Raw genomic sequence first — 23,172 nt, 5'->3', positions numbered from 1 at the left:
TATTCTCTCTGTCTCTCTCTGTCTCTCTCTCTCTCTCTGTCTCTCTCTCCCTCCCTCCCTCCCTCAAAAACTCATAGGCAAATAAAAAACAAATAATCCAAATATTAAAACAAAACAAAACCCGCAAGAAGCACACAAACACTACAAAACCCATTAAAACACAAAATCAGAAATCATAAGATACAAATAAAAGATCACTTAGTAGCCAAACAAAGCAATGTGAGGGAGAAAAACACTACAACACCATTGATTTCATTTCATGTTGCCTGTCTACTACTGAGCACAAGAGTTTACCCTAAGTGAGTGTCTGTCTGTCTGTTTCTCTCCCCCACCCCCACCCCCGTGTGTGTGTGTGTGTGTGTGTGTGTGTGTGTTTGTGTATACCATGAGATTCTATTAGAGAAAATTAAATTTTGGAGATTGGTTAGAGATGGGAAATAGTGTTCACTTCTCCCTCTCAGAGCTGGAACCCTGTCTGGCTTGAATCTGTACATGCTGCCCCAGTTTCCATGAGTTCATATGTTTGTCAGCCCTGTTGTGTCTGGAAGACAAGGTTTCCTTGGAGTCATTCATCTCCTCTGTCTCTTAAAATCTTTTCATCTCCTCTTCTGTGTAACTCGATGATCCTTGAGGGGAGAGTTTTGATGAAAACATCCCATTTGGGACTGTTCTGAAGTGTCTCTCTATACATTGTCTAGTTGTGGGTCTTTGTATTTGTTCCAATCTACTGCAGGAGGAAACTTCTCAGGTGATGGTTGAGGAAGACACTGATCTATGGGTATAGCAGAATGTCATTAGGAGTCACCTATATTTACTGCTATATTTCTTTAACAGAACAGTATTATTTGCTTTTCCCCTAGGCCCAAGACCTATACAGTTTCAGATACCCAAGCAGTATTCTGTGTAGATAGAACAACATGTTCTATCTTATAGAGTGGCCTTAAATACAATAAAATGTTGTTGGTTACTCACACAATGCCATTATTGATTGAAGAAGCAGATCATACAGTTAGGTGACCACTATAGATTGCAGGGTTTGTAGCTGGATTGGTAAAAGCTCTTATGAGGCACCAGCTGAACTTCTGTGTTCAGGATGTGTGCCCTAGTCCAAACCTGGAATGTAGAGGTAGATCTGATTGGGGAGAGATTTGACATGAAGTGGGAAGGTCCTGGAGGAATTCTGTAAATTAATTACAGAGCAAGAAGTGGTGGCCTGACTAGGCTGGGATACTGGACATGGAATCTGGATTAGATAATAATGGGTTTGGGGGAGTCAATAAAGGGGGATGTCTGGAAGACTCACTGGGTTAGAGCTTGGAGAAGGATGTGCAGAGTTTGGCTTGGTTGAAAGGTTGGATGCAGCATGGGAGAGACTTGTTGGTTGGGGCAGGCAGGGATAGGCCCTCTAGTATTATGTTTTTAATTTCAAATTCCATTCATTCTTTGTCAGTATAGGAAAGCCCTTGATTTCTGTCTATTTACCTTGTTTTCTGAAACCCTGTGATGACCATTTATGAGTTCCAATATTTAGAGTGGGGAGTGAGTGGAGTTTGGAGGGGAGCCAGTGGACTGAGTTGTTTATGTTTTCTAGAAAGACAAGGCATATGAGAACAAATATAGTTCCTCCTTGCCTATCTGAATACCTTTCTCCCCATTTTATTGTCTTACTGTAATAGATAGGTGTCTTATCCCATTCAAAATACGAAAGACAAAAAGTCTTTTGTCTGTTATTTTCTGCAGTAGCAATAAAATATAGGGCCTTAGTGCATGTTAGAAAAGTGTTCTGAGGGGAAGGCCAGGGCCAAGTAGTGGGAGTGGGTGGGTAAGGGAGCAGGGGTGGGTGTGGGGTATAGAGAACTTTCAGGATAGCATTTGAAATGTAAATAAAGAAAATAATAAAAAAAAACAAAAACAAAAAAAGAAAAGTGTTCTGGCATTGAGTTACATCCTCATCTTTCCATTTAGAATGTTATAATAAACACTGTAAAACAGATAGTTCTTATAATTGAGTACCAGAAGGCCTAAAATCAGAATACCAGAGATTCGATGTCTTGTGATTCTTTCCTTGGAAGTAGTTATAGTCTCATTCACTTTGTTTTTCTAAAGTTTTTCTTTTCTTTCTCTTTAAAGGATTTTTTTTTTGAGTATAGAATTCTAGTTTGCTCATTTTGTCTGCTAGTATTTTATTTTATTTTAAAATTTTATTTATTTATTCACTTTACATCCTGATAGCTGCCTCCCTTTCCAGTTCATCCTCACACAGTTCCTCCCCCTATTCTTCCTCCCCTTCTCCTCTGAGAGTATAGAGGACTCCCAAGGGTATCCCCACCCTGGCACATCAAGTCACTGAAGGGCTGGGCACATCCTTTCCCACTGAGGACAGACAAGGCAACCCAGTTAGGGGAATGGATTCCACAGATAGGCATCAACTTTAGGGAAAGCCCCTGTTCCACTTGTTGGGTGGGGGACCCACAGTAAGACTGAGCTGCACATCTCCTGCATATGTGCAGGTAGCATAGGTCCAGCTCATGTATGCTCTTTGGTTAGTGATTCAGTCTCTGAGAGTCCCCAAGTATCCAGGTTAGTTGACTCTGTTAATCTTCCTGTGAAGTTTCTATGTGACCCTCAATCCTTCCCCCAATTCTTCCATTAGAGTCCCCAAGCTCCTTTCAAAGTTTGGCTGTGGGTGCCTGTGCCTGTTTCAGTCAGCTGCTGGGTGGCATCTCTCAGAGGATAGTTACATTAGGATCCTGTCTGCAAGCATAACAGAGTATCATTAATAGAGTCAGGGATTAGTGTTTGTTCATGGGATGGGTCTCAAGTTGGGCCAGTTATTGGTTGGCCATTCAGTCTCAGCTTCGTCTTTGTCCCTGCATTTCTTCTAGACAAGACAAATTCTGTATTGAGAGTTTTATGAATGGTTTGGTGTCCTTATCCCTATACTGGGAGTCTTGCCTGGCTGTGGGAAATGACCTTGTCAGGTTCCATGTCCCTACTGCTATGAGTCTCAGATAAGGTCAGTCCCACTGATTCCTAGGAGCCTCCTCCATCCCAGGTCTCTGGCATAGCATGTCCTAGAGATGTCCCCCAAACCCCCTACCAGCTGCAGGTTTCCATTTATTCTCCTAGCTCTCTGGCCTTTTCTGCTGTCTCTCCCCACACCTGATTGTGATTCCCCATTCCCCTCCCATCTCCTCTCCCACCCAGTTTCCTCCCTCCATCTACCTCCAATGACTATTTTATTCCCACTTTTAAGTGAGATTCAAGCATCCTCTCTTGGACCTTCTTTTTTAGCTTCTTTGGGCCTATGGATTATAGCATGGATATCCTGTACTTTATGACTAATATCCACTTATTAGTGAGTACATACCGTGCATGTCCTTTTGGGTTTGGGTTACCTCACTCAGGATATTTTCTAGTTTCATCCATTTGCCTGCAAAATTCATGATGTCCTTGTTTTTAATAGCTGAATGGTATCCAGTTCTTAAGGGACATCTGGGTTGTTTCCAGTTTCTGGCTATTACCAGTAAAGCTGCTATGAACATAGTAAAGCACATGTCCTTGTGATATGGTAGAGCATCTTTTCAATATTTGCCCAAGAGTTGTATAGCTGGGTCTTCAGGTGGAACTATTTCCAGTTTTCTGAGGAACCGCCAGACTGATTTCCAGAGTGGTTGTACAAACTTGTAATCCCACCAGAAATGGAGGAGTGTTCCTCTTTTTCCATATCCTTGCCACCATCTGCTGTCACCTGAGTTTTTGATATTAGCCATTCTAATTGCTGTAAGGTGAATCTCAGTCATTTTGATTTGCATTTCCTTGATGACTACGGATATAGAACATTTCTTTAGGTGCTTCTTGGCTATTTTCTCTGTTGAGAATTCTCTGTTTAGCTCTGTGCCCCATTTTTAAATTGGGTTATTTGGTTTGTTGGAGACTAACATCTTGGGTTCTTTACATATTTTGGATATTAGCCCTCTGTTGAATGTAGGGTTTGTGAAGATCTTTTCCCAACCTGTAGGCTGTCCTTTTGTCCTATTGACAGTGTCCTTTGCATTAACAGAAGGTTTTCAGTTTCATGAGGTCCTATTTATCAATTATTGACATTAGATCCTGAGCCTTTGGTGTTCTATTCAGGAAATTCTCCCATACCAAAGCATTTAAGGCTATTTCCCACTTTCTCCTATGAAATTTAGTTTATCCAGTTTTATGTTGAGGTCTTTGATCTACTTGGACTTGAGTTTTGTAGAGAGTGATAAATATTTTTAATATTCCATTCCACTGTCCTTTTCTTTTCTTTTCTTTTCTTTTCTTTTCTTTTCTTTTCTTTTCTTTTCTTTTCTTTTCTTTTCTTATGTTTATCGTGACATTTGGACATAGGCTGCGATCTTGCAAGAGTCCATTATGATTCAAGGCTTGGCTCACATCACAGGAAAGCAGTATTGAGAAATTTTGTGACACTTTAAAGAAGCAGGGCCTAGTTGGAAGTCCTTTGATCACTGGTAGTGTATTCTTGAAGGAGATTATAAGAATTCTGTTTGCTGATCTTTGGTTTGGTACATAAGGTTAATTTCTTAGAGTATTTCAGCCATTAGGATTTTGCACATTTCTTCTGTTTTGATCTTTCTTTTTCCAGTGTTACCATTACACATTTCACTTTTTTTAAGATTTTATTTATTTATTATATGTAAGTACACTGTAGCTGTCTTCAGACACTCCAGAAGAGGGAGTCAGATCTTGTTACGGATGGTTATGAGCCACCATGTGGTTGCTGGGATTTGAACTCCAGACCTTCAGAAGAGCAGTCGGGTGCTCTTACCCACTGAGCCATCTCACCAGCCCCCACATTTCACTTTTTAAAGTTGTTCTACAGTCCTTGGATTTTTTTTTTTGCCATAATTCTCTTTGGTTTGAAATATTTGAAATTTTTTCTTGGTATAAACCCTTTTAGCTATGTCTGGTCTGCTAACAAGACTATCACAGGAATTTCTGTTTCTGCTAATGTTTTGAAATCCCAGCATTTCTTTTTGGTTCTTCCTTAGAATTATTTTGACTGTTTTTGTATTACACACACACACACACACACACACACACACACAATCTAATCATATATCATCTCTGCTGTGTCTGTCTAATGCTAGTTCTGTCTCTTCCAATTATTTTTTGCCTTTTAGTATGATTTTTCCTGTTTTCCCAAGAAAAAGATATGCTATACCAAGTTAAAAGAAGTGCTACAAATAGGCTTTTTAGTTGTGTGATGGTGAATTATGTGGAAGAGAAATTGCTCTAGTTCTCTCTTCCCTTTTATATAGTCAAGGTGGCTTACGTGAATTGGTTTCAGCTATTTCCATGGAATTATTTTAAAGGAACATAATATTGAGCTGGGAAGATTGTTCAGTTGATAATAGCACTTGCTAACAAGCCTGGCAACCTGAGTTTGATTTTTGGATTAATGGGAAAGTATAGAACTAACTCCACAATGCTGTCCTCTAATCTCCAGACATTGTGGCATGCATATCCATACAAAATAATATAAATAATTTTAAAAAGAACATGGGGCTGGAGTAATAGATCACCAGTTAAAAGATATGGTATACTTTTAGAGGACCTGAATTTGGTTCCCAGTGCCCACATGGTGGTTTGCAACCATCCATAATGCCAGTTCCAGGGGATCTCATATTCTCATCTACCCTCCATGAGCACTAGGCAAACATGATGCATATACATATATGTAAGCATAATATTCATTCACACAAAACTAAAAAATAAATATTTGAAAGAACATAGTATTATGGAATATTTTTAAAACAATTTCTTTCCCCCATCCCTGCCTCTTTTCCAGTGCCTACTGTGAACACCTAGCTAAGCTACCTTGCTCAATTTTGTACTAGTGTTGAAGCCTCCTTATGAATGGAGCACCTTGGAGTTTTTAGCTCTAAGACTTTCAGGATAAGCATCTAGTGATTTGTCAACCATAGTTCAGGTGCTCACTAAGGCATTTAGTCCCCGAGATCTCTGCTCTACATCTCAGTATATCGTCCTACCTGAAATCATTCTTTTTGGCAGTAGCTTGGCCTTCTTCTTCACTACTATTATGAATTCAAGAAGAGTTGTTCATTTTTTTCAGTCTGTTCAGATTTTTTTATTTGTTAGGTCTGAATGTCAACTTCCAAGATATTTTATATTATTCGTGACTATTGTGAAAGGTGTTATTTTCCTAATTTCTTTTTCAGCCTGTTTATCCTTTGAGTATAGGAAGGCAACTGATTTGTCTGAGTTAATTTTATATCTGGCCTCTTTGCTGAAGTTGTTTATCAGATTTAGGAGTTCTCTGGTGGAATTTTTTTTTGGGTCACTTAAGTATACTATCATATCATCTACAAATAGTGATATTTTTACTTCTTCTTTTCCAATTTGTATCCCTTTGATCTCCTTTTGTTGTCTGATTGCTCTGGCTAGGACTTCAAGAACTATATTGAATAAGTAGGGAGAGAGTAGGCAGTCGAATCCCTGATTTTAGTGGGATTGCTTCATGTTTCTCTCCATTTAGTTTGATGTTGGCTACTGGTTTGCTGTATATTGCTTTTTTTATGTTTAGGTAGGGGCCTTGAGTTCCTGATCTTTCCAAGACTTTTATCATGAAGGTGTGTTGGATTTCGTCAAATGATTTCTTAGCATCCAATGAGATGATCATGTTTTTTTTTTTCTTTGAGTGTATTTATATAGTGGATTATGTTGATGGATTTCCATTTATTGAATGCCAGGACAGGGAATTGGGAATGGGTGGGTTAGTGAGCAGGGGGAGGGGGATTATATGGGGGCTTTTCGGAGGAGAAATGAGGAAAGGGGATAAAATTTGAAATGTAAATAAAGAAAATATCTAATAAAAAAGTTAACAGCAAAATAATTTCTTTCTTCTAAATATATAAAAAATAATGTCAACTTCCAGTCTCCTAAAAGTAGAATGGAAAGGCAGAAGCTTTGCTAAAAATTTGTTAACCCTTTAAACGAACTTGACTGAGAATTAAGTCAGGAGAGTAAACTAGTCTTTGTCACTAAGTGCTTTACCTTATAGAAACCATTCTCTGCTATGAGGTGTGTTTCCTCAAGTGTAAAATAAGAAGTTTGCATTAGATAAATGTGTTTTTAAAGATGGTGTTCCTCAGAATGCTTGAAATTATGTGGCACTTCCTTAGAGATGAGATTACAGGCCACCATCTACTCTTGCTTCACTCAGAGAACACTACTGTTTTTCTTTTTCAATAGCTCTAGCTCCTCCCCACACTTAGGTATTTTCTTTATTTACATTTCAAATGTTATCCCTTTCCTAAAATCCCCTATCCCATCCCCCTCCCTCTGCTCACCAACCCACCCACTCCCACTTCCTGGCCTTGGCATTCCCCTACACTGGATCATAGGATCTTCACAGGACCAAGGGCCTCTCCTCTCATTGATGTCACACAAGGCCATCCTATGCTACATATGCAGCTGGAGCTATGGGTCCCTCCATGTGTACTTTTTGGTTGGTGGTTTAGGCCCAGGGAGCTCTGGGGGTACTGGTTAGTTCATATTGTTGTTCCTCCTATGGGGCTGCAAACACCTTCAGCTCCTTGGGTACTTTCTCTAGCTCCTCTAATGGGGATCTTGTGCTCATTCCAATGGGTGGCTGAGAGCATCCACCTCTGTATTTGTCAGGCACTCTCAGAGCCTCTCAGAGATGGCTATATCAGGCTTCTGTCAAGAAGCACTTGTTGGCATCCACAATAGTGTCTGTATGGCCTTTCCTTCAGTCTCTGCTCCAAATTTTGTTTCTGTATTTCCTCCATGGATATTTTGTTCCCTTCTAAGGAGGACCAGAATATCCATACTCTGATCTTCCTTCTTTCTTGAGCTTCATTTGGTCTGTAAATTGTATCTTGGGTATTCTGAGTTTCTGGGCTAATATCCACTTATCAGTGAGTGCATACCTGTGTTCTTTTGTGACTGGGTTACCTCACTCAGGATGATATTTTCTAGTTCCATCCACTCGCCTATGAATTTCATGAAATCATTGCTTTTAATAGCTGAGTATTACTCCAATGCGAGGCTAGTGAAAACTATTCTCAACAATAAAAGAACTTGTGTGGGAATCAGCATCCCTGACCTCAAGCTATACTACAGAGCAATTGTGATTAAAACAAAACAAAACAAAAAACTGCATGGTATTGGTACAATGACAGACAGGTAGATCAATAGAACAGAATTGAAGACCCAGAAATAAACCCACACACCTATGGTCACTTGATCTTTGACAAAGGAGCTAAAACCATCCAGTGGAAAAGAGACAGCCTTTTCAACAAATGGTGCTGCCTCAACTGGCAGTTAGCATGTAGAAGAATGCAAATTGATCCATTCTTATCCCTTTGTACAAAGCTCAAGTCCAGATGGATCAAGGAACTCCACATAAAACCAGATATACTGAAACTTATAGAAGAGAAAGTGGGGAAGAGCTTCAAACATATAGTCACAGGGCAAACATTCCTGAACAGAACACCAGTGGCTTATGCTCTAAAATGAATAATTGATAAATGGGAGTTCATACAATTGCAAAGCTGCTGTAAGGCAAAGGAGACTTACAATAAGACAAAATGGCAACCAACAGATTGGGAAAAGATGTTTATCAACCCTACATCCAATAGAGAACCCTCTATTATCCAATATATACACAGAACTCAAGAAGTTAGACTCCAGAGAACCACATAACCCTATTAAAAATGGGGTACAGAGCCAAACAAAGAATTCTCAACCGAGGAATACTGAATGGCTGAGAAGCACTTCCACTGTCTTTCAAAGCTTGAGATAGACTCTAAAGCATCTCATGTGAGGCACTACCACTGAGCCGCACCTTGCTTCTTCATAGACATTAGACTTCTATAGATTTTACTTAATTGGCATTTCCATGATGACTAAGGATGTTGAACATTTAAGTACTTCTTACTGACCTAGAAATTGTAAATTTTTCGTTTTTAGCCCAATTCTCAGACACATATAGTTTTTTTCCAGTGTTTTTTTTTTTTTTTACAGTAAATGTTTAGAACAATTTACAAACTTCTTTTTCTTTAAATTTTTAGAAAGAAAGAAATGGATAGACTTTGGAACTTCTTGAATACAGGTAATTATATGTTCTTGCTTATTTTTAGTCCTTCATCTTGGCTCTATCCTCTCTTGAATTCTCCAAATATATTGAACATACTGACTCTAATCTAATATTTTAGTTAAATTTCATACACTTTATTAATGTTTACCACAGAGATCGATTTTAGTTTCTTCATCCACTAGAAAGGAAGTGTTTGACACCACAAGCATCTACTTCTAAATGTGATTTCAGCTCCATTTTTGTCCTAATTTGTTCCAAAGACACTTGCCTTCCTAATGCTCTTTCCCTCCTTCCTTTCCTCCGTCTTTCCCTCCTCTCTGTCTTTCTCTTTCTTTCTTTCTTTCTTTCTTTCTTTCTTTCTTTCTTTCTTTCTTTCTTTCTTCCTTCCTTCCTTCCTTCCTTCCTTCCTTCCTTTCTTTTCATTCTTTCTCTCTTCCTTTTATCTTTACTTCCCTATTAATTTTCTGTCCTATGATAATATATGCAAAAATTAATTCAAGACAAACGAAATTCTCTAACCCTGCTGGTTTTATGTGACCACTTCATTTAGCTTGCATTGCTTGTTCTTTTATTTTATCTGTTTATAAAAGTCTGTGCCTTCTCCTGTTCTCTGTCTACTTGTAATCTTTCCTGTTGATTTCCTTAAACTAGTGTCTAGCAACATTACCTTCTTTTTACCAGCACTGTGCTTTCTTTGATGGTATCCCATTTGTCCAAAAGGTATTCTCATTTCCAAAAGTCCATACCTTAGAAACTTTAACCCAGTTATGGCAATAGTTGAATTTCATATCTCAAATACAGATTATAAACATAGCAAAATGGCTTAAAGCAAAAGCTTTTCAAATGAAAACTTTGCTGGTTGGTATTCTTCTTCTGAGAAGAGCATGTGGTAAGTAATAAATGCTTTCTGATGATAATGGCATGTTCTGGTTCTACATTATAGTTACTGTGGGAGCTAAGTAAATATTATACCAGTCTACTGATACTATGATTATTTCGGGGTGTTTTGTTTGGTACTAGAGATTGAACCCTGGGGATTCAACCACATTAAGAATTATTAGTGTTTTAATTATTATTCCCATTTTTTATCTCCTTGCATGTGCCTCAAGTAGTAAATAATTGTAATAATTACATTTATAATTCTCTCTAAGAATATATTTGTTCCCTCAAAATTTGAGTTAATACCTTCATGGAGCTTAGTAGTGCTTTTTCTTCATTTGGATTATTTTGATATACTACCATATGCATATCCACAGAAATAAACTTTCTAGATTCATACTGTTTTTAAAGGATGATTAAAAACTTTGCTAGCATATAAAATAATTATCCAATTTTTCTATTTGATACAGCACTCCTGAAATTTTCTGAATATTTTAATGATGGTCCCTCATCTTTTGATTATATGGTCCATGATGCCAACTGGTTCAGGAAAATAGGTAAAAATAATATATGGGTTATGGAAATTTTTCTGATATAATAGATTATGTCTCTTTCTTTTGAAGCTATGGTATATATGTATAATTTGCTTAATCTTGTTTTTTTGTATATAAACTAGGAATGTATACATCTCTTATGTAGGATAATTTATTAAGGATTTCACATGAAACAGTGTCTGTATCTCACACATAACAAAGTATTCTATGCTTAATTTTTTCTTTTCTATGGAGAGTGGTCAAAAAACCAAAATGATGAATTATAACTTTAGTTTCACGAATTATTTTCATAAAACTGCTCTAGAAAGCTGAATATATTCTTTAATGTAATTCACCAAAAATAAACTACATGCAACAATATATATATATATATATATATATATATATATATATCAGAAACATACTGTTGTAAAAAAAACAGCCAGACATTAAAGAGTACATAATGCATGATTCAATTTATACACTGGTTAAAAAACACAAACTTAATTTTCTGTTAGAAGTCAAAATAGTGATGTGTTTAAGAGGTAAGAAAGGAAAAAGATAGCGTAAATGTGATCCTAGTGCATTATATTCAAGTGTGGAGAAGTTGCTATGACTTTAAATAATGTGAAAATAACCTTAAGTAAAGAAGTTAAGGTAGTGTTTACCATAAGAAGAAAGCCTGGATACGAAAGAAATTTGCAGCTTTCTGATAATGGCCAAAGTCTTTCTTGATGTGGATATGTTATTTTATTAAAATTCATCAAGTGACACAATTATGAATTGTGCCATTTTCTCTTTCTAAGACTGAATTAATAAAAATGATATAAAATTATGGAGGTAGTTAAGAACTATTAACACTACCACAGTTTGGAATGGTTCTACATGAACCTATTCCTGTTTCATGAAATTATGTTTTGATGTTTTAATCTAGGTAAAAAGGAATAAATAATGTGAATTCAAAGAAATTTGGAAAATAAACATTTTTAAATACAGAAAGATTTAATGACTCTGACCTTTTGAAGGTTTGGAAAGATGGAGGTATTGTTCTCACTCACATTGCTTTACCTAGTTGGGGCTTCTACTAACGTTCGGAAGACAGAAAATGTTCCACAGATACTCTAACTATTGATGTTAGTATATTCTGATCTTTCCTAAAGTTTATCTTCCTTTTACCACTTTCGGTTGGTGAGTTGGTGTCTTTCAGTTGCCACTTGGTGACTCTCCTTTTTTCTCTATTTTTAAATGAAAACTCATTACATCATTTCCCCCTCTCTTTTCCTCCCTCCAGCTCCTCCTATCCCTTGCCCCATAAACATCTCATGCCCTTTCAAATTCATGGCAACTTTCTTTAATTGTTATCATTACATCTGGATGGACAAATCGATAGATAGATAGATAGTACGGAGAATTCTTTTTGTACATCTCCATCCTTAAAAAAATAAACAGTGCCTCATATGTTATCTACTTAAAGTGGATGATCAGAAGTGCTAGAAATCACTAAATGTCTTGGCAAAAAGTTTCCCCATAACCATAAAGTCAATTTCTTTTCTCAAAAACAAAATAATTTATTGACCTGATTAATTTTGTTTTAAGTTAATTTTACATTTTTAAGTTAAAATATACTTACTCCCAAGAACCCCCTTATCAGCGTGTTAGAACTGAAAATGTTGACAGTAGAGATTACGGCGGTACAGACTAAACAGCTGATTTTTCACAATTATATTATTTCATGTTAATTTTCAGCTTGGAACTTAGCTGTGCAGTCTGAGAAGGATCTAGAGGCAATGAAAAAATTTTTCATTCTTTCTTATAAGGTAAATCTCATCACAAATATTCATTATATACTCTATGGAAGAATAGGGGATCATGGGTCCAGAAGGGGAAAGGAACTTCACGGGAAGACCAACAGAATCAATTAACCTGGACCCTTGGAGCTCTCATAGACTGAACCACCAACCAAAGAGCATACATGAGCTGAACATAGCCCCCCTGCCCCCAACATATATAGTAGATATTCAGCTTGATCTTCATGTGGGTCCTGAAAAAATGAAGTGGGGGCTATCCCAAAAGTTGTTGCCTATATGTAGGATATGCTGGGTTGCCTTATCTTGCCTCGGTGGGAGAGGATGGGCCATATCTGGCAGAGACTTGATGCACCAGGGTCAGGAGATACTCTGGGATCCCACCCTCTCAGAGAAGGGGAAGGAAGATAGGGTGAAGGATTGTGGGAGGTGGTGGCCAGGAGGTGGGTAGTGAGCAGGATGTAAAGTGAATAAATAATAATTTAAAAAAGGAAAAAAAAACGTTCATTATAGATCCCACCATTAAATTACAAAGTTCTACCAGTACAGAAGTATTCCTTTGCCTTTGAAGGGATCTAGAGTTCCAGAGTCCCATATTAAAACATAAGTATCTTAAGAATGGGCATGCTCCAAGGTCACACAAATAAGTATGTAGAAATGTAGCATAAGTACCTGTGAGCAGCAAGGATTGAAAAGGGAAATGAGTTTGAGCCTCCTTTATTAAGTTTCCTAGAACAGGTTCTGTATGTAAAAATTTGTGAATTTGTTATTATTCACCTTTAAGCATTTAAAAAATAGCCATTTTCACCTGCCTTAGGGTTTTACTGCTATAAACAGATACCATTATCAAGGAAGCTCTTATAAGGACAACATTTAATTGGGGCTGGCTTACAGGTTCAGAGGTTCAGTCTGTTATCAAGGTGGGCCCATGGCAGCATCCAGGCAGGCATGGTGCAGGAAGAGCTGAGAGTTCTACATCTTCAGCTGAAGGCTGCTAGCAGAATACTGGCTTCCAGGCAGCTAGGATGAGGGTCTTAAAGTCCACATCCACAGTGACACACCTACTTAACAGGGCCACACCTACCCCAACAGGGTCATACCCTCTAATAGTACCACTCCCTGGGCCCAGCATATACAAACCATAACAGCCTCCAAAGTCATTAAAAAAGTTAGAAAGCGGTTCAAGTACCAATGGAGAAATGGAAGCAGAGAGTTACAGAATACACCTCAGCTGCAGTTGGGAATATCACAGTCTGACAAAATGAGACCAATTAAATATTCAGAATTTTAAAGCTCAAATGAAATAAAGATCACAGTTTCCTAACCTTAAGTAACCCAAGACCTAAAGAGATTGGAAAATTTATTTCATGAAGGTCATGATTGTTATCCATAAATGTTTGTGGAGATTAAGAAAGTCTTTGCAGGACTGGGGATGGAGGCATACCTATCTAGCATGCACAAGGTCCTGGGCTCAAACTAGTACTAGTTAAATAAAATGTCTGCAAGTTTATATATAAATGCAGTTTTAATTAGATGAGATAATTCCATTTCAGTTTTGACATTTGTGATAATGCTTGTATATGACTGACATGTAGAAATCAAAGTGGCCTAGAGTTTTATTATAGTAAAAAGCTAGGAGTATTTCCTAAACCTAGAGGACAAGGTTAATGATGAGGTTATGGTTAATGCCTGTCAAGATTTGACATTGTCCCCTTCAAGCATAACAATTTAAGTACTGATTTGGGCTCTGTTCAGTATAAAGGGAAAACTACTTCCCAGGGGGAAAATCACCTGTAAATGACAACATCGCCCAAGAAGTAAATTGCTAGATAGGCATTCAGGGCCAAATGACAGTACTTGTCATTGAGAAAGAAAACTGAAGAAGAGAAGCTTTTTATCTCTAGTAAGGTGCTAAAAACAGTGAAAAGTAATATAACATGAAAACTGTAAATCAGGGTGCTAGTCTCTATCATTTCCATGGCACCGTGCAGTTTCCCAGCAGCATTCTCTCATTCTGACAAGATGTTGCTGATTTTCATTCTGATTGTGTTCACCTGACTGAATTCTCACTATTCATTCTTGTTCTGGTTATTTCTTATCAGCTGTCCCTTTTTTGTCCTTTGGATCAAGGACTACTGATTGCACAGAAAACATGTTTACTTATAGCAGCTGCAGTTGATCTGGATCGAGGAAGAAAAGCTCTAACAACTTCTGAACAGGTAATGTGCAATCTTCAAAGAGCGGATGAGGGTTAATGTGGTCTTTCGTATATTTCTTTTCCCTGACACATTTATTTTTATTCCCCTTAGAAAATATTTTCCTCCATGCTGGAAGAATCTTGATTTCAAAGGTTTATAATGGTTAATTCCTTCCTAAGCAAATGTTGTATTTGGCTTAGCCTCTTCTTTTAAGATGTACCTCCCCATGGCCTAGTATTTCCTAATATATTATTAATATTTATCTTCATTATCTTGTCCCTCTGTGGTTATATATGGTCCATCTAAATGTTTCCTCCAATTTTGTCTTCTTTAACACACTTGCTATGGAAAGGCTTTTCTGTTTCTCGAGTTCTAATAGCCAGATGAACTGATTTACTTAGCTTGCTTTCTTTACTCAATTACATTTGCTTTAATACATTAGCATCTCATGTCTAACAAGACAGACCTTTGCCTGAATTCCATTCTCAGTTCCTTTCTTAAGGCTTTTTTGAGATAAGGTTTCAAATTGTAGATCATACTGGCCTCCAACTCATGGGAGTGCTTGTGCCTCAGCCTTTCTGAGATTGTAGATGTTAGCCATCACACCTCCCTCCACTCTTATTTTTCTTAAACATACCTCTTCGGGAGGTAGCATCATCGCCTCTCATACACTTTTAAGTCTTTATCTTTCTTCTTCAAATCAAAGAAAGTTGTCCCTGGTCACATGATTATCACTTTCTGTTTGATTTTAAAGAATTAATGGTGGAATATTATTCAGCTATTAAAAACAAGGACATCATGATTTGTAGGCAAATTTGCAGGCAAATGGATGGAACTAGAAAACATCACCCTGAATGAGGTAACCCAGACCCAGAAAGACAAAACTGGAATGTACTCACTTATAAGTGGATATTAGCCTTAAAGTACAGGATACCCATACTACAGTCCACAGACCCAAGGAAGCTAAATATACAGCACATTTTCATCCAAACACTGCAGAATATATACTCTTCTCTGCAGGTCATGGAACATTATCTAAAGTAGAACATATACAAGAACAAAAAGTAGATCTTAACAAATAGAGGACCACGAAAATAATTTCTCCTATTAAATCTCATTACTGAAATAAAACTACATATCAGCAACAAAAGAGCTATAGAGCATTCATGAACTCACAGAAATGAAGCAACACAATACCAAATGACGAATGACTCATTGAGGAAACCAAGAAAGAAATAAAAGCTCTTTTTCATGGCACCTTCTAGGCCATTGCCCCTGTCAAGATGAATCCACTGACTGTCAGAAACTCATTGAAGTAGACAAAGGATTCAAACTTTGTACTGTCTCTAAGAAGGACATGCCTACAGAACTGGTTCACAATGCTCTAGGTGAACAATGGAAGAGTGATGTAATCTAGATCAGTGATGGAAATGGAAAACAAGGTTTTCCCATGACTAAACGTGTCTTGTTCTTCCTAGTTTTATTGTTTATAGAGGTATTGAAATATCTTACTCATAGCCTTTTTCATCCTTTTATTTTCAGTCTGTATCCTTAGATATAGTGCTCATCTCCTATAGACAGAATTTAAACTATATTTTAAACTAGTGTGACACCCTGTCTCTTAATGCATAGTTTTTAAATACATTGACATTTGCTATTATTCCATAGTTAAATTGCCATTTATTTTTTTATCTTCTATAGCTTTCACATATCTTTTCCTTAATTTATGTGTGTGTGCACGTCTGCTTATCTGTATGTGCACTATGTTTGCAGGTGTCCACAAAGTGCAAAAGAGGGCATCAGACCTTCTGGAATTACAGATGGTAGTGAGCTACCTGATATGTGTGTTGGGAACCAGACCCGGATCCTCTGCAAGAACACCAAGTGCTCTTAACCACTGGGTCCTAGCTCCAGCTCAGACATCTTGTGTCTTTTATTAACTGATTGCTTCCTTTCTCTTGCATTGTATTTTTAATTCTAGAATTTTTACTTTGTTATTTTTATTTGTATGACTTCATTAATAGAGATATATTTGATGAACATTCTTTTATATTCCTTCTTTAAATGTGGCTCCATTTAGTCATTTAATTATATAATAAAATAGCTGCCTTGAAATATATGTCTGTTAAGTTTAACATCTAGGCCTTTACAAAATCATTTCTATTTTTATGCATATGTTTGCCTGCAAGTATGCTTGTTGACGTACTTGCCTGGTGATACTGGAGACCAGAAATAGGACCTGGAATTACAGACAGTTCTAAGCAGCTTTATGAGTGCTGGGAATCAAACCCAGGTCCTCTGCAAAACTAGCAAATGTTCTTAACTACTGTTCTGTCTTATTTACATTTTGTAAGTTTTAGTAAATTCACTAGCCTAGTCCATTGAGCTTTACTTTCCCCACAGTATAATGGCTGTATGTTCACTCCACAGTGTGGTTCAAGGGGACCAGGCGTCATCCTAATCACTGTTTTAGATCTGGGGGCAAGGATAGCGGTGATTGATTTATATCAGATATTCATCTCTGAGTAGAGACGATGGAACAAGTCTTGTGGTATTGTTGCCTTGTGCAAGCAAACTGACATTAGAACAATTGAGACCAGGTACTTTGAACTTGCGTTGCCCTTATCCTATAAATACAGTCTCAGTAGAGGAGACTACCAGGCCTCTCACTTGTGCTTGTTCATATTAGAACATTTATAATCCAGATCTAGTGGTGGGGAATTCCAGCAGTCATGGACCTCCTAGGAATCCCAGCGTATAAATGTGGCCACATCTGATAAAAGCAGTGCTTAACACCACAGTGACATGAGTGTTAATTTAAACATGTCATAGCTCATATGGATAGCCTTTCACTACTCTTACTGATACTTAGTAGGTCTCTGAGAGCAAAGACATAAATACACTCTGGCAATTTTCTACAACTTTATGCAATTGTTTGGTTTTATTGGGAGGAGAGAGAGGAAAGTTTCTGGGCATGGGAACAGTGCCTCACATCAGCAAGCTCTTAATGTGTACTGCTATACCCACAGCCCCGCATGATTTTATCTTATAATTTTTGTCAGTTATTTTTGTTTTGTTTGGAAGAGTTTATGAAGTTCCTCATACTCCTATCCAGGGAAAATATGTTTCTATATTATTAAAGAAATTGATAATGGTCAAGGTTTTTAATTAATTCTCACTTTCTTGGTACAATAAGGAAGAGAACATTTGGAAGCTAGTATTTCTATACTAATTGCAAAATGTTTGGCTAAACAATTATTTTTAATTTTTTGATTAACTATTTTAATGAATGAAATTTCAAATTATGTTAATTTTCTTAGTTATTTTAGCTTAGATTAATTATCTTTTTTTCCATATAGAACAAATTACTAAGAACAGCACTTGAGCAGATCCAGAAATGCAAAACGGTTTGGAATCTCCTGAAAAGAACAGGTACCGTGGGAAATGGATTTGCTATCTCATTACAAAGTGAATTTCTACTGAGGATGTAGGTCAGTAGTACAGTGTGTGCCTAGTGTGCATGAGGTCCTAGGTTTAATACCCAGTACCACAAATAGAAGTGAGTTTATGATCTGAGTAATAAAGTCACTGGAAACTTTGGATACCAGAAATTTGCACTGTACTTCATAACCAGTAAAATAATTCTTTTAGAATTTTTCCATAGTGTATGTTAGATTTTTTTACTCTATACTGTAGTGAGAATAATACTTAGTTTCTAAGAAAGTATAATTAAACTTAAAAACAGGCCATTATTGTCTAACAAGATGTTATTACTCTTACATCATTAGATTTCACTTTAATCAAATTTACCAGTAGACTTCAAATCAAATATTATATACTGCTAAATTTTGTGATTATCAAAATTGTTATAAGTCAATAGAATAGCTTCTTCTTGTTTCCTTAGTAGATTTTTGGCTTTTAGATTTTGTTCATGTTTTAGAATTCTTTTGAGTCAATGGATATTGACTTGAATTATATGCTTTGTCAGACTCTAAGGAAATAATCATGTTTTTCTTTTAAACTATGAGTATACTGAATTATAATAATAGATTTCCTAGAATTAAATCAAAGTAGCTTTTCTAGAATGAAACCTATTTGGTCATGGTCTTTCGTTATTTTAATATATGGATGAATTTATGTTCTTAGGATTTAGAAATTATTGGCCTGCTGTTTCCTTTTTGTGCATGTGTGATATCTTTGACAGATTTTAATAATTAGAGGTGAACATAAAACTCTAAGATTTAATTAGTTTTTTAATCTATTACAGTCATTTAAATAAGAACAGAAAAAGTCCAAATAAAAAGGACTATGACATATCTACTATAGAAGATACAATACCTGAAAACATGTTACATCTTTTTTTAAAAAAAGATTTATTTATTTCATGTATGTGAGTATATCATCGCTATCCTCAGACACACCAGAAGAGGGCATCAGAACCCATTACAGATGGTTGTGACCCACCATGTGGTTGCTGGGAATTGAACTCAGGACCTCTGGAAGAGCTGTCAGTGCTCCTAACCACTGAGCCATCTCTCCAGCCCAACATGCTACATCTTAAGAACAAAAACATGTCTTGTTTTACATGTGCTTCTTTCAATAGCTACAGAACTAATTATAACACAAATCTGAATATATTCTAAGACACATAAGGAAAATAAAATTATCTGGTAATTAAGCAAAAAAATAGGAGTTAGTAACTGAGTAAAAACTTGAGTAGTTTTTAAAAACAATATTAAAAGGTATCTGAAAAATATACTAGGATGGTGAGGAAGAACTTCTGGAGAGGATAAAGATAAATATGTAGACAAGAAAGAGAATGTTTATGAAGGTGACAGTGAAGAAGAATTTAAACACCATGCAGGAGTTGAAGAAGAAGGGGGAAAAGAAAGTAGAAAAATGAAAAGAGGCAGCAAGAAACAGATGTTGGAGAAAATGATTAAGATTCACAATACATGAAAGATCAGAAACTGCTCAGTACTTGGGGGGATTTCTCAGCAATTGTTTTAAAAATAGAATAGGACACTTAACCCACCCAAAGAGCGAAAGAATAGTTCCTGTGACCTTCCATGTACCTTTGAGTCCCTGTGGGTAATCTATGACTTAGCTTGGGACCTTTACCCCAAGAAAATTGTTGAGTACTGTTAGGTTTTCATTTAAGATGTTTTTTAAAAGACTCTTGCTGTAGAATAGATAGCTGTGATATGTGAGTTGGGTCTCCATAGATACCAATTATTTTGAGGGAAAAAAAAGGAAAAAAGAAAAACTTCATACTAGAATCTAAACGGCTGGAGCATTGCTTAGAGCAAAATACATAGTCTCAGTGACTTTAATTAATAAAAGTATGCCAGAATGCTAGCTGTCCCTCCAAAATCCTGTCTTCTCTCCAGGAGTACAACTAGGTAATAGGTGATAGAAGATAGATAGATAGGTAGATAGGTAGGTAGGTAGGTAGGTAGATAGATAGATAGATAGATCCAAGTATTTATAGTCTAACTGTGTGTGTATTCACACACACACACACGCACGCACACACACGCACACACTCTCAAGGAATGAAGGTAGAGCTCAGGGTAGAGTGTATTTACCATGTGAGGCCCTGGGTTTGATCCCTAACACTACAAACATTTATGTATACAATCATGCATCATACATAGCTTAATAATGTAACAGTTAAAAATGGATTGATTAGCCAGACAGTAGTGATGGGGGCAGCTTACACCTTTAATCCCAGTATGCAGGACACAGGCAGGTGGACCTCTATGTGTTCAAGGCCAGCCTAGTTTACAGAGTGAGTTCTAGGACATCCTGGGCTACACAGAAATTAAAAAAAAAAAAAGATTGTGTATACAACAGTGATCCACATCATAACTCTCTTGTATGTCTTTCTCCCCATCATTAAGTGGTCTATGGCTCTTTGATGTATTTGTTTGTATGTGTGTATATGCTTACATATACAATCACTAGGGAATTTCAAATGAATATCATACTGAGATACTTCTAGACACATTTAAATTACCAAATCCAAAACACTGGCATAAACAAATCCCGTGACAGTACAATGCAAAAGAACCCACACATATTACAGATATAAATGTGGTATAGTCACTTTGGAAATTTGGAGCTCTTCTAAAAATTAAACATAACCTTACCAGTATGACTCAACAATTGTACTATTTTGTATTTACCCAATGAGGTAAAAACTTATGGCTACACAAGAACTTGTATTCATGTTTATGGAAGCTTTATTTGTAATTATCCAAGCTTAAAAGCACCTAATGTATCCTTCAATATAAGTGAATTAATCAACAAAATATGGTACATTTCATATACAGAACTTTTTTTGAAAGATTTATTTATTTATTTATTTATGTAAGTACACTGTAGCTGTCTTCAGACACTCCAGAAGGGGGCGTCAGATCTTGTTACAGGTGGTTGTGAGCCACCATGTGGTTGCTGGGATTTGAACTCAGGACCTTTGGAAGAGCAGTCAGGTGCTCTTACCCGCTGAGCCATCTCACCAGACCCATACAGAACATTACTAAGCACTAAAAAGATAAATACCAAGCCAGAAAATGACATAGAGAAATCTTAAATGCATTTTCCTAAGTGAAACCAGTCTGAAAGATGACATACAAATCATGTCGTTGTAACTCTATGGGATTCTGGGAAAGGCAAAATTGTGGGAAGAGAGAAAAAAATCAGAGATTTCCCTGGAAAGAAAAATATTCTTAATGAACTGACAGTCGTGGATAGATGTCACCATATATTTACCAGAGCCCGTAAGATATATAACACATCGGGAACTCTAAAGCAAACCACGGTCTTTGGTTGAAAATTATGTGCCAGTGCTAGTTCATCATGTACAACTAATATACAAACAGGTGGGGATAGAGTGGAGAGAGTCTGAGAGGAGTTAAAGGAACCCTCTGTATTTTGCTCTCAATTTTGATAAACCTAAATTTTGAACCTAAAGATGTTTTGAAAATAATTGCCAGCCAGTGAGATGGTTCAGCAGGTAAAGATGTCAGCTGCCAAGCCTAAAGACCTGAGTTTAATCACTGGGATCCTATGTGGTGTAAGGAGAGGACAGACTCCCATAAGCCATTCTTTAGCCTCCACAAATGCATGGTGGCACACACAAATAAAATGTAATAAGCTTAAAAATGAATAAATAAAAACTCATTGAAAAACTGCTAGGAAATGGCTTAAGTATACGATATTCTATTCTGAGCCATTTTTCCTTAAAATGTGATGTTTTCACTGTGTAAATTTAACTATCACTCTGTTTCTAAAATGTTCTACATAATTGTTTTTAAATAAGTGTTTTTATTCCAGTATTTTTATTTTCTTCTATGCCAACTGACATATTTTAGGTTTCTTTGACCAATTCTCTGTCTACCGGTTATGTTTGGCTATTGTCTTCCATATCTCTACATTTTAAAGATTTTAATTTTCATTTTACAGCAGATGTCAAAACTTTAACTCATTAATAAGGGAACTGTTAAGTTTTTACATGTGGCTCAAAAGCAAACACACAATTTAGAATTCTGAAGTAGAGACTGGATAGATGGCTCCATTGTTAAGAGAACTGACTGTTCTTCCAGAGGACCTGGGTTCTGGTTCTGTTTCCAGCCCCCACATGGCCACTCACAACCTTAGGAAGTTCAGTCCCAGGAGATCTAACGCTGTCTTCTGGCCTCTGCAAGCATCAGGCACCCAAGTGGCAGACAAACACACATAAAATTAAATTATTTTTAAATAAAGTTATGAATAAATGCAAAACTATTCAGTGTTCAATTTTTCTCTCCATGTCAGAACACCCCTCGTTCTTTAGACAATATTAACTCACATTAATAAGTTTCCTATGACTTGTTGAGTTAAAAATAACTCAGAATCAATTTAAGTAGAGATATCTCTGAAGGGTACATTAGATAAGGCACATGGTAATTTCTTTTTCCTCCTTCACAGTCTTTCACAATTTTTCTTGGCTAGTGTCCCATTCACTACTCTCATCTATAGTCCTGAGAATCTTAGAGAAATTGTACTCTGGATCACAAACCAGGCTAATTTTACTACTTTTGCACTGATTACTTACATAAACAAAATAAAATTGGTATATTAACCAGACAGACCTATTTACTGGACATGATAACACATACCTTTAGTTCAAACACTCTGGAGGCAGAGACAGGTAGATCCTGTGAGCTCCAGGACAGCCAGGGCTATATAGTGAGACCCTGTTTCAAAAAACAAACAAATAGAACTCCTCAAATGTACGTTGTCTGTTTAAAGCTACATAGCACTAACCCACTACTAAGGCCACTTCTGAATACAAGAGCTAACAGGGACTCTCAGGATAGATTCCTTATACCCTCTTATAAGCTATTACAAAACTAGGTAATGAACTCCAAGAAATATTGTCAGATGTCACTTGTCATGCTTACAAATTTGGGGGAAGTCCTCATTCTCGAGAGCATACAAATTTACCAAGCATTCTGAAAGTAAACTTACTCTCTCTTTTAAGAGCCTGTAAGTCATCTCAATACCCTGAGACACTTGCTTGATGAAGTTACCAGAAATTCTACCATACTCCATAAATGGAACCTATCATAACTATC

The 23,172-nt window shown here is 36.7% G+C and overlaps 1 protein-coding gene across 2 annotated transcripts in view; it reads left to right on the top strand.

Moving 5' to 3' along the window:
• The window catches only part of Tex11 (testis expressed 11), a 205,034-nt gene that overhangs the window by 154,005 nt on the left and 27,857 nt on the right, over positions 1-23,172 (top strand). The window contains exons 21-25 of one of the 2 annotated variants that reach the window (XM_021187817.1): positions 9,111-9,151; positions 10,486-10,572; positions 12,295-12,365; positions 14,456-14,572; positions 17,911-17,983. In XM_021187817.1, coding sequence (XP_021043476.1) covers positions 9,111-9,151; positions 10,486-10,572; positions 12,295-12,365; positions 14,456-14,572; positions 17,911-17,983 — 389 coding nt within the window. Of the gene's footprint in view, positions 1-9,110; positions 9,152-10,485; positions 10,573-12,294; positions 12,366-14,455; positions 14,573-16,324; positions 16,668-17,910; positions 17,984-23,172 lie in introns of those variants that run through there. The other variant, XM_021187818.1, reaches the window with a different exon arrangement.

Source organism: Mus pahari, chromosome X (genome assembly GCF_900095145.1).
Source record: "Mus pahari chromosome X, PAHARI_EIJ_v1.1, whole genome shotgun sequence".
In the NCBI taxonomy this organism is placed as follows: domain Eukaryota; kingdom Metazoa; phylum Chordata; class Mammalia; order Rodentia; family Muridae; genus Mus; species Mus pahari.
Note: the sequence above shows the minus strand (reverse complement) of the source record. Positions and strands in the feature narration are given on the sequence as shown.